The 15,482-nt window shown below is 39.8% G+C and overlaps 1 protein-coding gene across 9 annotated transcripts in view; it reads left to right on the top strand.

Moving 5' to 3' along the window:
• ZDHHC2 (zDHHC palmitoyltransferase 2) overlaps positions 1-15,482 on the top strand; it is a 579,224-nt gene that overhangs the window by 163,347 nt on the left and 400,395 nt on the right. For all 9 annotated transcript variants that reach the window (XM_086962598.1, XM_086962597.1, XM_086962596.1 and 6 more), the window contains exon 3: positions 11,958-12,052. In XM_086962598.1, the coding sequence (XP_086818724.1) occupies positions 11,958-12,052 (95 nt within the window). The remainder of the gene's footprint in view (positions 1-11,957; positions 12,053-15,482) is intronic.

The raw sequence follows: 15,482 nt of genomic DNA, 5'->3' as shown, positions 1-15,482 counted from the left end.
ATTAAACAGCGCCATCTTGGAGTGGTGTGTTATTACTAATGATGTAGTCACCTTCTATACATGTTATGATGTTGATAACCATGTAAACCACTCAATAAGTACAAGTAAATTCGAACGTGAGATGGACACAATTTATCACCCCCTCACATATACAATTTTCGTATACTAGATCAATTCTATTACTTGTTTTTCAAACAAAATTGAGCCGTGGATCGGCTATTATCCTCCCTTAGATGTTAATCAAGTCTGCTTATCAAAGTAAATCAACCAATAACAGTTCCTTAATTTATAAACATTTGTACATTCATATACTCTTTTATCATGTATCTATGTCAAACTGCATTATTTCATCTTTTCAATGTTTCATTTTTTCATTTCATTGAACAAAAACATGTTTTGATTAGCGGAAACACCAAGGTATTTTTCATAACTCCAAAACCAAATCCAATTTCATCTTTCAAGGGGTCATAAATCAAACAAAACCCAAAAACCAATAGAAGAGGTAATTCATCCAAAATAACTCTGAGCTTTCATTCCTATGTACATATATACAATTATATACATATATACATATTGAGAGGTATCAAAATTGTATCTTTGCAGTTCCATCAACTGTTGTTAACATTCGTTTATGTACCAATATGAACCATCAGGTCTTCACCACTATTCATACCCCAGGGTGTTTTGGTATGAAGGTCTATAATGTACCTCGATTCGAGTCTGCGAAGTTTCTTCAGTCTATTCCCTCCTCTAATATGGTCAGGAACTAAATCTAATCCGTAGCACAATAACTGATTCCGGTCAATTTGGTGTTTTTCTGCAAAGTGTCTAGCGACCGGATAGGCTTGATCCACCTTGTCAATCGCCCTCATGTGCTCTAAAATTCGGATTTGAAATGGGTGCACTGTGCTGCCTATATATGCATGGGCAGACAAAACAGTACACCATATATGGTGTGCTGCAAGTAATAAACTTGCTGATTTTCCTGACTATGCCAGTATCTTGAATGGTATATGTAAGCGCCCTTTTGCTGTTACAGCACGCTTTACACTTATGGCAGGGGAAAAAACCTTTCATGCTTCTCAGGGTATTGCTTTTTGACGGTATCTTTTCTAAGTGGCTCTGTATCAATTGGTCCCGGATGGATCTAGCCTTTTTGAATGTGACCAGTGGATGAACAGGGACATCCTCACCTATGACATTATCTGCCTTTAAAATATGCCAGTTTTTCTTCAGCATTTGTTTAAGGTGATTCGCTTCTGCTGAATATGGGGTAATTAATCGAAATTTCCCCCCATCAGTTTTTTTGCCTCTACTTTGTTCAAGTAAACTATCCCTGGTCATGGCTCTCACTTTGCAAAGCGTTTTGTTCAGAGTAGTTGGGTTATAACCTCTTACAATGAATCTGCCTATGCTTTCGGTGGCTTCCGTCTCAAAGTCACTATTGCGTGTGCAATTCCTCCTGAGTCTAAGCAATTCCCCATAGGGGATACTTTGAACTAGTTTGGGGGGGTGGCTGCTGGTTGCATATAACATTGAATTGCCAGCAGTGGCCTTCCGATATAATGACGTTTCGATCTTGCCCCCAACAACTTGTACTCTCAGTTCCAAGTAATCCACAGAAGTCGGACTAATTATGCATTGGAAAACTAAACACCCACTTCCCTTACAAAGAAATGGAAAGTTTGCATCTCTGCAGCCTCTCTTATTTTTCACCTTATTCATTTTCCACTCAATCAACACATCATCCACAAATATACACAACTACTTTCTGCCTTTCTTGGCTGGGCTTATCAATTATTCTTCAAATTCAAAGTGCAGGCCCTTTATTCAGCCTTCTTCGTAACTACTACCCATCAATAGCAGTGGGTAATTTCCACACTTCCGTCCTTTCTTGCGTCCTTAATACCGCACACTACGTGTACTTTATGCACTAGCTGGCTTCCTTAGATATGCTACTCGTTTCTCTTGCTCCCACTGTGGAATCCAACACCCTACCTGTGTAATGAGAAATCTAAATATTCTCTTCACTGACAAGGCAGTGAGTAGTTTGTGTGTCTCCAACCTTTCTTATTTTTCACCTTTTTCATCTTGCACTCAATCAACACATCATCCACACATACACACAACTACTTGCTGCATACCTTAGCTGTGATTATCAACTATTCTTCTATTTCACATTCCTATTCAAAGTGCAGGCCTTTATCAAACATTTTTATTGTAACAAGTACCCCAGCCGAAGACATTATAAATTTGCACACTTGCTCCCTTTCTTGGCTGGGGTTATCAATTATTCTTCAATTTTATAATCTGATTCAAACTCAAGGCCCTTTATCGAGCCTTTTTATTGTAACTACTGTTGCAGGAATTCTGCTCCTACACAGAACTGTGCATAAAGTCTTAGGACCTCAATGAATTACGGTGTACCAAAACCCACCTTAGTACCCAAACCCCCTACCAGGCTAGCAATGAGTGACTCATTGGTTCTTCGTCCTATAGCAAAAACGCCAATGACTAGTCAACCCAGAACATGCGACTTAGATTACCTCAAGTAAGGTAGATAAAAAGAGCACTCTTTCGTTATAGTCTTAGACCAGTCCAAAGCAAGGAGTAAATAAAGACACGTGCAAGTTTGAAATGTTTATTTCTAACACCGTAATCTCATGCGCAGTACCTTAGATAATAGAACCAAACATATTATCAGAAACAAGGTTGTCAGCATTGTTACTATTCCATAAAATACAAAGGGAAAAAGCATCTTATATTGCTAACGGAAAACAGGTTTAAAATATACCTACATTTCACCCTCCCTACCTACCAGGTTAGTTTATAACTACAGAAGGTCTCATAGGATTACATGGACGGGCCCATTCCTCTGGTACTCAGCAGTAGTGGATCACATTGAGTTCTGCACAAACTGTCAGGATACCAATGTTCTCCAACTGTGTCTAATTATGCCTGCACAATACATCATTAAACGCGCCAGTATCAAACGTGGCCACAGCTGCATATGTGTTATAGGTTGAACGTGCGAGGATCTTCCGAATAACAGACACAGTATCCAAGATAACCTTGATCTTCCATGCTCTCACTATACACACTAAACTAGCGAGGCAGTCTAGAAATGTAGCATAACAAATTATTCTCATGTGAAACAAAATACTCAGCCTTCTCTAAACAATATCAAAATTGCATGTTGTGTGCAAAGCAGAGCAGGAAAGCAAAAATGGTGTTTAAGCTTCTAATAAACCCATGCTAACTTAACACAGTGTGAGTGCAAGGCTCAGCCCACGACACCCTCCCTCGATAGAACCGCTTGATATAAATGTGGGCGAACTAGGAACGCAGAGTCAAAGCCTGAATAGCAGAGTCAAGTTCAAATTTGCATACAAAATTTTGCTGTTTGATAGAATACAGTAACTGAATAATAAAGAATAGGTAGAAAAATCAGAGTCTTAATCCAACAGCGTATAAGCACAGTATGTAGCAACAGCCTCCAAGAGGAATTCATTGTTCTCATCTGAAAACATTTCAGCCATCCAATTCAATAGTAGGAATGAACATACATGTTCCTCAATGACCGGAGCCTCTATCACCATCGCAGGAAAACTCGGGTCATCTTCAATGTAACTGCGTGCCAAGAAGTCAAGCGCCGTTGCAAAAACATTCCAACGTCCCATTATTCCATGTATCGCTGCTAAGGCCATAATCCTGCCGCCAGAACAGAGGAAGTCATGAACCACTAAGGGGCTCATCAGCTGGTCATAATTCGCTTTGGGAGAGACCGTACTGCAGAGACACAAATCCAGGGCCCAGTCGAAATCGTATCTCAGGCAATGGAAGACAGGTTGAACGCATGTGAAAAAGGAAAATCGAAACGATAATCCATAAGCTGCACTCAATGTAGCCAGAGGCAGCGCTCTGTAATAACTAAGCATTCGGTTACAGAGCAGCAACAGCAGAGAAATATTGTTGTGTGCTGCAGGATGTGCATCCATATTTAAGTAAACAAATTAATAGAGGCACACCGGCAACTAATGTGAGTATTAAGGGAAATCCACCAAAGGAAAACATCGAATGAAAAAATGCAGAGAAGACACCAAATATAGTTTGAAAAGAAGTCACAAGGCCACTGCTTCTAACTTCAAAAAAGTAAGGTAACCCCGTAGTCAAGGACGCAATAATGATACTCTGAATTAACTCTCCAAAATACAGAGGCACGTCTGTATGTAATAAATCATACACTTCTGTGTGGGTGTTTGCTACATAAAGGACACATGTTTCTCTAGCAGATGTAAGAGCAACCTCTTTTTGAGACAATAGCGCTCTTATACGACTCACTTAGTTGACTCTTCTTTCAAGGTCGGAATCGACGGCCAGATGGAGACATCCAACTTCCCATGTAGAGGAGTAAACACAACTTTTTTATAGCAAACCACACGCTCAGTTACCGTAATCATGTAACCGATGCCTGCTAACATTCCACAACAATCTGCAATATTTCAAATTAAATAACTCATGTTTCCAGTAAACTGAGCGTTGGTATGATAACAGGTGTCGCAGTGCCTTTCAAAACTCACACCAAAATTAGGCGCATCTCGATTACAAGAGCCATGCAATTGTGTGCGTCTACAAATTAAGGAGTGATGTGGTGCTATTGTGCAATCCTCGCCATTCACATAGACTTCTTTTCCCTCCCTCAGACACCTATATGTACGGGATAATAGCCAAGCTTCATGGAGATAAGCACTGCCTAAACATCCATATCTGCCTATAGGATAGTATTACATGCAAACCTCAAACTTAAACAGGCTAAAAAGTAACGTTATGATACCGTGGATAAGCCACACAGCTGAATCGGATTTCCAATGAGTGACCACTTGTATCCATTCTCATAGCGCGCCCTGTACTTTAATTTGGCATGAGAGAGTGATCGCACCATAGTTTGTACTGCTAATCATTCTCAGCATACGCTATGAATACGCTTTCACGTTACACGTCGCATGAAAGCTTCCGCGTGACGTCATGTACGGCGCCCCGTACGCAAAGACGCAAATGTTTTTAATTTTTTAAAAACATATATTTATGTATTTATTGAACATATTAACAGAACACATTATCTAGTATAATTATGAAATTATTTTTTTTTAAGTTCCAATAATCCTACATTACTTTTAAAAGCAATTACACCAATCACAGTGAAACATCATGCGTACTCGCATCCTAAGAACACCGTAATAACAGTGTAACCGTACGCAAAGCCATGTGACTTTAAAAGAAGAAATTTGATTGGTTCATAACACTTCCTATTACAACTGTTGAAACTTCCGTCCCATTTTAATAATTCTACTTTGACTTTCTAAAAAGAAGCATCTCTTCTGAGAATCTTGTCAAATAGAACGGAGTTTACCATAATAAGAGCAATGGACTCATCTTCCAGCCATTCTTCAGAAGAATATTTTGTTTCTAAAGAAACCTCCAAAGAAGAGGAAAGAAGCTCTAATTTGGCATTTTTTTACTTTTTTACTTTTCCACAAGGGCAAAAAAAGGTTAATGCTCCAAAAGTAACCTGTAGAATTTTCCATACTCTTTCCCCAAAATTACCCTTTCTAGATTCTTTCCTACTCTCCCCCACCTTGCATCATCTCATTCCACTTTTACTATTCCGATCCCCAAAAACAAGCCATTCTAAACCCTTCCCTCTGACTCTTCCCCCTCCCTTTGACTCATCCCAAACCTCCTCCTACTGCTATAAGCTCCCAAAAAAAAATAATAAACTAAGATTTCCACATCCTTCCCTCTTCTATCCCTCCACTATCCTTCTCAATCCAAATAACTGAATAACATTTCCACCACTCAAATTACTTCACTTTACTAATTCACCACTAATCCTTTATGGATTCCGGAGTAGCGTGCTACTCGGCGAAAAAACATTTCAACACCCCATCAGGGATAGCTAGCTCTATATAAATGCAAACCTTTTTTCCTCTTCTATCCCTCGACCATCCTTCTCAATCCAAATAACTGACTAACACCACCACTCAAATTACATTCATATTTCACTATATTAATTGATCACTAACCCTTTATGGGTTCCGGAGTAGCACGCTACTTGCCGAAAAAGCACTTCACTGCCTCTTCAGGGGTAGTAGGCACTATATAAATGCAATTACAATACAATACAATACAATCTTTAATAGTTTGTGAATATTTTTGACTGTTTTAAAAGTTCTCTAAAGCGTATTACTTGTCCAATATTGATCCCACAAGATATTCAGGAGAACTGAACAGACTTACTTTAGTAACAGGTTTTTGAAAAGTGTAAAGATAATTTAGCATTACTACATTTCTGTGAATGTTTATAGAAAAGTTATATTTTTTCACAAAACTGTTTAATAGCTTGAAATGTATGGAATACCTGTGAAAAATAAGATAACAAATGTAAACATTTTGGCAACTTTTATAAAAACATGTCAAACTTAAATAACATTTTCAATATGTTTTAAAATATAGCTGATTAGTAGATCAGTACAATTCCACATCTGCTAAGAAATCTGCTAAAACCTAGACATAGTGTGACATTGCCATTGGGATTTCAGGCCCGTCTCCACTTAAAAACAAACTGCTAGACAACATGTATTGACAAAAACATAACCCAACCTGCAATATTAAGAATAGTTAAAGGATGACAAAGGTACTTGCAGTGTAAGAATGTCTGAACCTCAAGGATTATATCTGTGGTACATTTATTAATCAAAAAGTAGGATTTAAATAGATGATGGAATTTTCATCTATTTACTATTGTACTTAAAATAGTGTTGTCAGAATAGCATCTGACATGGATATGGCATCCTAAATATCATGTACAAATATATTGCCCAATTGACAGTAATAATGGAAAACAAAAAATCAATGAGATTATATTTTTTGTAAACAATATGTAAGGCACTATATTTAAATTGGAGAATGTTATTCTGACAAGCATACATTTAAAACGGAGTTATCAAAATTAGAAGTATAAATTGAAGTAAAAAGTAACCTATTATAGATTAAAAAAAGAACTGGAGATGTGATTTTCGAATATTTTGATGTTTAGAAAAGTTTACTCTGTATCGTGTCCCAGGTTTGAATATTAAATTCAGTCTGCATATCATCTTCCCGCAATAGTGCAATTGAAGACTTGGTTGTAATTGCATTCGGCTGGGGAAGTAATTTGTAAATGACAGCAGTCCTAGGTGTGTTATTATTTCAGATCAGATTGTGGAAGCTTGATGGATTATCAGCAAATGGAAGTACATTTTAGAGCCTGTAAAAAGAGAGGGAGGCATGTACCAGCAAAAACACTCTCATAAAGGTATTGAGTGATGAATAAATGACCTGTGATTTTTCAAATGATATAATAGAGGTGTCGTCCGATATTTGATTTATCCATTAAGAACCCTTTTTCCAGTACTTCCAGCATGATTTTTTTTAACTTGTTGCTCCAAATTGTATATTGAAAGATGCATGACAAAGGGTTCATGGACAAGGTATTTAAAGGCAACAAGAAAATATATATATTTTATAAAGGATACTGGGGCAATATAAATTATATTGATTTCCATAAAAGGGAAATCAGTAAAGATTGTGCATTCAAGAATAACCCATAAAGGTGCAGGAGAAGCATCATATTGTACAATTAACGTGCCTGATAATCAAAGAGGAATAATGCAGGTTAAAATCAGGGAATCTCACTCGATCTTCAATTTTAGGCGTCTTACGTTTTATTTAAGCAATCTATGGGATCTTGTTATTTTATAAAATTCTTAAACCTATATTATTGAGTTCTTTAAACATAAAACTGGGCATTTTGAAGGTTTACATTGAAAGTGTAAAAAGGATGTGAGGAATGACAATCATTTTGATGGTGTCCAATACATGAAAATGAAAGGGGAACCAGATAGATTATAAATCCTGAACTCTGGTTTTAAGGGAAGACATGTTACATTGAATAGTTATTCTGAGATTAGGGGAAAACCAAATACCCAAATATTAAATTTTTCGATGGAATCCACATTAGGTAACATACATCAAGCAAATACCTCATACACTGAGCATAACCAGAAACAAGACCAAAACCAAACCACTGCACAGTTATAACAAGCATTGGGAATGCAATAGGTCTCACCTTTGATTAGGTTAAAGCCATTTGTTTTGCTAATGGTATTGTATAGCAAAGCAAATGGCTTTAATATATTGAAAGGCGGAACTTTTTGTATTTTTAATTCTTGTTTTAAAGTGCCTTCTTTTTAAAGTTCTGCTTAAAAAAAGAGTGTTTCTCGTTTGTGTACATGTCAAGGGGATCATGTAGTGGTGGGTGTTCGGTGTCTGTTGTCATTTAATACACAACGTTATGAAGATGCTTGCCTCACTGATATGGGGACCTATTCTATGTGCTTCATTACAGTGAGTGCCACAACATGTAATGGGCGTTCAATCACAGTATAAAGCTGCATAAAGATCCTGTGGTAAGCAGGAAGGCACACTTGTGTAACGCCAAACATTTGGGCCCAGCCTCCACCCTGGTGGGTGTTGTCATGCTGTGGGTTGCTTGTGGTCAAGCACACAATATGGAGCTGCAATTGCCTTTCTCGTCATTCCAATTACAGATAAAAAATGGCCATAAACTAGCATTTTACTTCACTTTATCCTCACTGCCTGCCTTGTGCTGTACCCTTGAGGGTGTGACAAACAGTACGAATGTAAACAAGTCGTATAGGCCTATGCCACTATGTTCATTTGTTATCAATTCCAGGCATTCTTATGATTTTACAGTGAGATCCCAACACTACGCATTAGTTCATGTAGCTAACTAAACTGCTATAGATCCCTTGAGGGTTTCCTGTGGACTTTGCGATGCATCCTTGCTTTTCTAGTGAGCACACCCACAGATATATTTTCAGACCTGCTTTTTTGTATGACACTTTCTCTAGAACTTCACTTGACAAACGTTGGTACTTTAGGTCACGTAGCTCCCCTTCATTTATTTATATTTATTCCAACAGAATGTCTTCTTTTTCAACACAAACGCTGTACATAGCATGTGATAATGACATACATCTTATGTGGCTACACATGACCTAATTCACAAAGGTCCTAACCAGAATGTCCACAATCTTGATATAAAGGCTTTTGTCTACTTGTTGCATCGATTGCTGATTGTTTGTGTCATTCACAAGGATTTCCAGAAGCATTAAACTACAAGAAGACTATATTTTCAGTATTAAAACTGTAACACCAACGTGCGTTTGCATTTTTACACCTTTTATTCGGTCTCTCCATTCAGGAACACAATGAAAAGCTTTTCACTACTTCCCCACAGTTTCTGGGGTTGTTCACTCCCCTTTAATATCCTGAAATGCGATTTACTCTGGCCCGTGGTAGGAGTGAATCTGTGATTGTTTTTGGAGTGGGAAAATGGCTACAAAATATTTGTTAATCCACCAACCCATACTATTAGGGGTGTTTACCATCTTTTGCATATGCGCTCCCTCTGGTATATTCACAACGTACCCAAGTTAGTAGATTTACTCACATAGGAAAATCCACCATTACATTGGAATTTTAAGCATTCATTAATACATGTGCGACTGGTAAACCCACTATTTCCGTTTCTGTGAATCAGGAACGTCATTTAGACTTGTGGAGGCTCACCTAAGCTACATATAAGAGCTGACATAGCCTTGAGAACCTGGACCGTCGTGAAGAGAGCTTGTTTGAAGTTTGGGGACGAAGACGAGAGTAAGACAATGCATATACTAGATATATGTATTTATTAGAAACTGTACATATCACATATATTTAGAGTAATACATTGGGTGGAAAGATAGAGATGTGTTGTATCAGAGTATTAGCACATCAAGGTAGGGATACAAAAATAATGGTGCGGTTTTCTTGGGAACAGAACTGATGTACATTGGACACCAAACGCCCAGCCGAGAGTGATGAGTTACAATACAGGCATCAGATACCCTATGGGTGCAAAACACTTCTTGGCTAAAGAGGCAACAATCACTGAAATGGAGGCGGCTGTAAGACAGCCACAAAAATGCTTGTGGTTGCAAAATACACCAATCCCTATGTGAGGGACGAGGGGCATTCACATTATTGAAAGCCAAACAATTTTTTGGTACTTGATGCACCAATGATGTTCGGTGCAGCCACAAGAATTCTCATGTGTCAGAGCCAACAATAACTCAAATACGAGGTAACAGTATAGGCACAAAACAAATCTGAAGTTTAAAAGGCTCTTCCCAATAAGGCGGCCGTTGTTTGTGACAACCCCCACCTCTGTCCCGAGTGGGCTGAGTGTAGGAACTGGGGTGGGGGTGCAGAGTCGGGGTGTCCACAAGCGAATTGGGGAGTTGAGTCCCACAAGAAACAGGACGCGCTGATGGGAAAGGCGCAGGGACAGGAAGGCTGCTGACTAGCATGATGTGCACATCCAATGTCTAACTGCAGATATGGCTCTGGGACGCACCTCTAATGCCCCTGCCCCGCTCTAGCCCCTGACCCTATCACCGAGGGATGCACCCCACCCCCGAACCGTACTCACAATGGCCCGCGCTGCTCCTATTTAGACAGGGACGCTGCATGGCCCGGATTCCCATCTCTGTACCCCCTCTCCAGGTCTCCCTATTCGAGCGTTCGCGGGCCCTCGGGTCCCTCAACCACGGACCTCGGGACCTGCCCTGCCAATCTAAGATTGCCCCTTGAGTGTTCCCCGCAAAGCCTTCCATGGGTGATTCCTTGGCGCAACTCCGACTACGTCATCAACATGCATGGTCCAAAAAGTGCCAAAGCATGGGCAACCCAAAGACGGACTTGGGAGGAGTAGGAGCCACTGAAAGAGTCGGGCAAAACAATTTGGAATTTTCTCCAATGAAGCGTGCTTCAGAGGGGCACGTACTTCTCAGATATTAACTTTGAAGCGTGCACCAGGCTATGTTAATGCACGTAAAAAGCCAAAGATAATTTACCAAAACACGCCATCCATTATGGACAGACCTGTGACAAATACTGGAGAACCATAGTCTGTTAAAGCATTTAATACCAACCTCTGGCTGTACATTCTCCCTGTACCAAGAAACCCGAGGAGGCGAGGCTAAGGCATGGTGAGGAGTAGAAAGTGTGCGGAGACTAATGAGAGAGCCGACTGGCGCATGCATTTATTACCAACCTTTGGCTGGATGTCCTCTATGTACCAAGAAACCCGAGGCTAAGGTGCAGAGAGGAGGCGAAAGCGTGCGGAGACCAATGAGAGAGCCGACTGACGCGTGCCTCAGGCATGAAGGCAGCGTGGTTGCAGGAAACGCGAGCGTGCAGAACACGTGACGCCTCGTAAATTCATTTGCGACACACGGAAAGCAGGCGAACCAGTCTGGGTGGGCCAGCCCAAAAGGCGAAAGGGAGGCAACCCAAACAGCTCATTTCCAATGGCAGGCCACCGTTTACCATAAATGGTGACACCAGCCAATGGAAATAAGGGGCGGGGCTTCACGCCCTTTTCTCAATGTCCTTGTTCACAATAAAGGTCGCCGAGAGAGCAGCGCAAGAGCTGCAACGCTAGGCAAGACCTAAAAATGAATTGCGAATTTATGTGGTTAAATGCTTTTTCAGTGTCTATTTATGATTCTGCATCTTTGCTTCAAAAGCTAATGAAATAATAGTAGAAAAAACGTGCATTATCAGTCAAACAACGACTATTCTTTGACTAAAGATTGGTATGATTGGGTAGGATAATGGGCATTGTTTGTTTGGTAAAAAATACTATCAGTTTCTGTATTTGGCAGATTTTTCTTGAACACTTTTCTTTCTTTCTTTGATATCTTGTGTGTTCTCTATAAACTGTATGGAGATATCCTATGCATTGTATGTTTGTAACTGAATTCCTGTGTTCTGTGTTTTGTGTTTTTTAGCTGTTTGCCTGATTGCATATCATTTCTTTGTCATACTGTTCCTGTGGTCCTACTGGCAAACCATTTTCACAAAGCCTATGAACCCTGCAAAGGAGGTATGTTAACGCATTCATTGTATATGATGACATATTTTTTTCTCTATCACTATTCCCTTCTCATCTTTCTCTACCATGTGCAAAGCTTTCTACAGTAATAGAGTAATATCGTTTCCATCAAATAATGGTACAGTTTTATGACAGACATGTGTTTCTTTTGATGCTTTTCGTCTTGTTGGAGGTTCCCCTTACTATCCTTCGGGATCATGTTCGCGCTATATAAAACTTTATAAATAAATAGTTCACCCCCTTCTGCTGGTGGTCTCCTTTCAATGGATGTTAGTCTCTCTTAGATGTATTTTACTGTCCACTTTTATCCCTTGAAAATGAAATGAATTGTATATATATTTTCTGGGGTTAAGTTCAAGATATTTAGTTTTTATAAAATGTTTTATGCTGTAACCTTGCTTTTATGGTTTTTAAATATGAAAAATCGAATAAAGTATTATTCCGTTTGGGAAATCAGCTGTTCTCTGGTTTGAGGTTGCCATTTCGGAAGAGTCTGTAACCTATGTTAAGGCAGACGTTAATTGCATTGTCATTTTCCAAGGCCTCATTATCTGCTTTTAATATTTTCTCTTTGCCTTTGAATCTGATTTTCAAGTTCACAGGATGATCCCTTTCAATCAGGGAGGAATACCTATTTTGGATTCTTGCCATATGTTGAGAAAGCAGCAATGATTGGCTAATGCTTATTGCAGTTTTGAAATACCCTTCTCCTTGTGATGGTATTCAAAGTTAATCTAGTTGTGAACCCCTTATGTGCTAAGGACCAGGTAGGCTTTAGACCCCCACTTCTTGAAGTCTGGAGTGATTCTGTTCTCTGTAATTTATTACTCTGTAAATTATTTTCTTCAATTTCATGTCTCAATTTCAGGAGTCCACCAACAAAACGGTGCCTGCTTGTCTGTTAAGAGAGGGAATTCTATATTTAAATGTGCATTTCCCATTCCAACTAGTTTGCTGCTATGATTAAAAAGATGTATGCTTCACTAATCAAGGAGGCACCAGCAAGAAAATCAGACATAGCTATCTTTAATGGGGACCACTAATATCCTGTCTAGCCCTTACACTAAAGCCCTCGTTATAAGTAGCCCAGGAAATGGGATGGATTCTTCTCACCCCCAGAGTTACTGATACCATATATACTGGTAACTCATGAACTCGTACAAATCCAGCCCTTTATGAGTTGGACCCTGAGTATCTAGTAAGAAATGATGAATTGCCAGAGGGATTGGAAATACCAGGTCGCAGTCCCCCCGTGAAAGTAACAATGCTGTAATTGTAAAGATGAATATTTCCACAGTTTGAGAATGAATACCCACAATGAGCGACCTCCAGAATTAGGAGGTTTGTACCTTGGACTCTTTAGCAATAGTAATGAACTACCACACATCATGTGACCAGTAACATATATTAAAATTCTGCTGCCATGGAAATAGTGGCAATTCAAAGGAAAACTTTGCGCAAAGGATACAGGATCTTAAAGACACCACTGGAAAGATTGTCTTGCTTTTGTCATGTTTCAAACTTCACTAGGCTTTTTCCCTTCATAGCTGTAAAATTCAGAATTTTTAGCAACTTCCATAAGGCTGTTTTAAGGAAGCCCACATAGTACAATAGTCTGAGCAAGATAAGAAACCTGCTGATATGCATAGTCTTCAGGATGAATGGGAGGACTGCAACAATGGGTAGACCATTTTAAGGGTGTATATAATTTTTGCCTCACTGAAGGGACGAAGGTGGTGGCAGACCTGGTCTTGTGGAGAACTAAGGTTACTTTTACCCTTGAGGAAGTGTGTCAGGGAATCCAGGCTCTGTCCTGCAATAAGGCTCCAGGATCTTATGGTATTCCAACTGATCTTTTTCAAGACAATGTTGAAGTTTGGCACCCAGTTTTGATCTTTGTTTTAAATGCAGCAGTAAGGGAGGCAGTTCCGTTATCTTGGTCTTCTGCCATCATAGTTCTGTTTTTCAAGAAAGGTGGCAAGGATAACCCACAGTGTTATTGTGCCATTTCTCTCATTGATGCAGTTGTTAAAGTCCTAGGTAGGGTCCTCTTAGATAGACTGTCGCTATGGGTAGACACTAATGAGATATTAACAGAGGCTCAGTATGGTTTCCTGCTTGGTGAATCAACAATTGATAAGTGTCTGAACATCTACCCAATAGTTGATAAATATACTGTGGTCCAGCCTGGCTCCTTGTTTTTAGCATTACGTTCGCTTTTGATAGGGTAAATCGAAAGAAGTTATGGGACTTGCTCCTTTCATTGGGTGCTGACCGCAATATTGTAACCCCACTAAAGAACCACCATGCTCACACCACCGCAGAGGTTAGATACCCAAAGGGATTGGGCCTTTCCGAACAGTTTAAATGTGTAAAGGGTGTTTGTCAAGGGTGCTTACTTGTGCCCTTCCTGTTCACCTTGTACATTAACGGCTTAAAACATGCTCCTCTGACAGTACAGGCAGGCTGCACTAAAGTAGGTGCGAAATCACTACCAGTTTCACTGTAGGCAGGTCTTGCGGTGCTTATGGACCTCACAGCGTTGGGTTTGCAGAGCTTAATAGACAGGCTTGTCTCCTTTATGGACAGTTTGGATGTGACGGTCAACTTCACAAAAACATATGTTTTGGTAGTTGGCCCTCGGTCTACTAGGTCCAAAATGTTTACGGCGGAGAGCCATACCCTTGCTAAGGTCCTGGTTTTCTCTTATCCAGGAATGTTTTTTGACGCTAACTTGAGTTGGATACCTTTGGTAGAGGGAAAGTTGTGTGATATGAACAAGTCAATAGGAGTTTTAGCTAGCTATGCCCATAGACTGGGTTCTTGGTCTCCAAATGTTCTAATAAAGCCCTATCACTCCACATGCCTCTCCAAGGTCTTATATGGCAGCGAAGTGTGGGGGTACACCTCGGTCCATAAAATTCAACATGCACTAAACACGGCGGATCCTGAGGGTTCCCCAAAGCACCTCATCTTTTTGTGCACATGAAGAGCTTGGTGTCAATTATATTGCTGACTTGGTGGCCGTAAAGCCTATGTTGTGCTAGGTTAAGATATGGTGGAGGGCGCCCAGTAAAATCGTTTGATCTTGTCTGACTATTTGTCACTGGACAATGTGCACAACATTTCCTGGATCTCTTAAGTAAAGGCGTCTTTCACCAGTTTAGGCAGATATATTTACAATTATGATTACCAGTGTTCTCGAAAGCTTATGCATGTAAGGGACTTTTTTTATAAGCACGCCCTTTCTCACCGTGAATGCATAGAGCTAGTGAAGACTGCAGTGCAGGGTATTTATTGTTGAAATCTGCGCGGGGAATGGAGGCTCACCTTTCTCTTCTCAGTAGCAAAAGGGACAGGTTTCTGATAACTCTTTTAGGTTTAACAAGCTACACCATCTTCAGGCCTCTCCATCTGGCTG

The sequence above is a fragment of the Lissotriton vulgaris genome, chromosome 3_1 (assembly GCF_964263255.1).
Source record: "Lissotriton vulgaris chromosome 3_1, aLisVul1.2, whole genome shotgun sequence".
In the NCBI taxonomy this organism is placed as follows: domain Eukaryota; kingdom Metazoa; phylum Chordata; class Amphibia; order Caudata; family Salamandridae; genus Lissotriton; species Lissotriton vulgaris.
The sequence above is the reverse complement of the archived record's forward strand: the minus strand, read 5'-3'. Positions and strand labels throughout refer to the sequence as shown.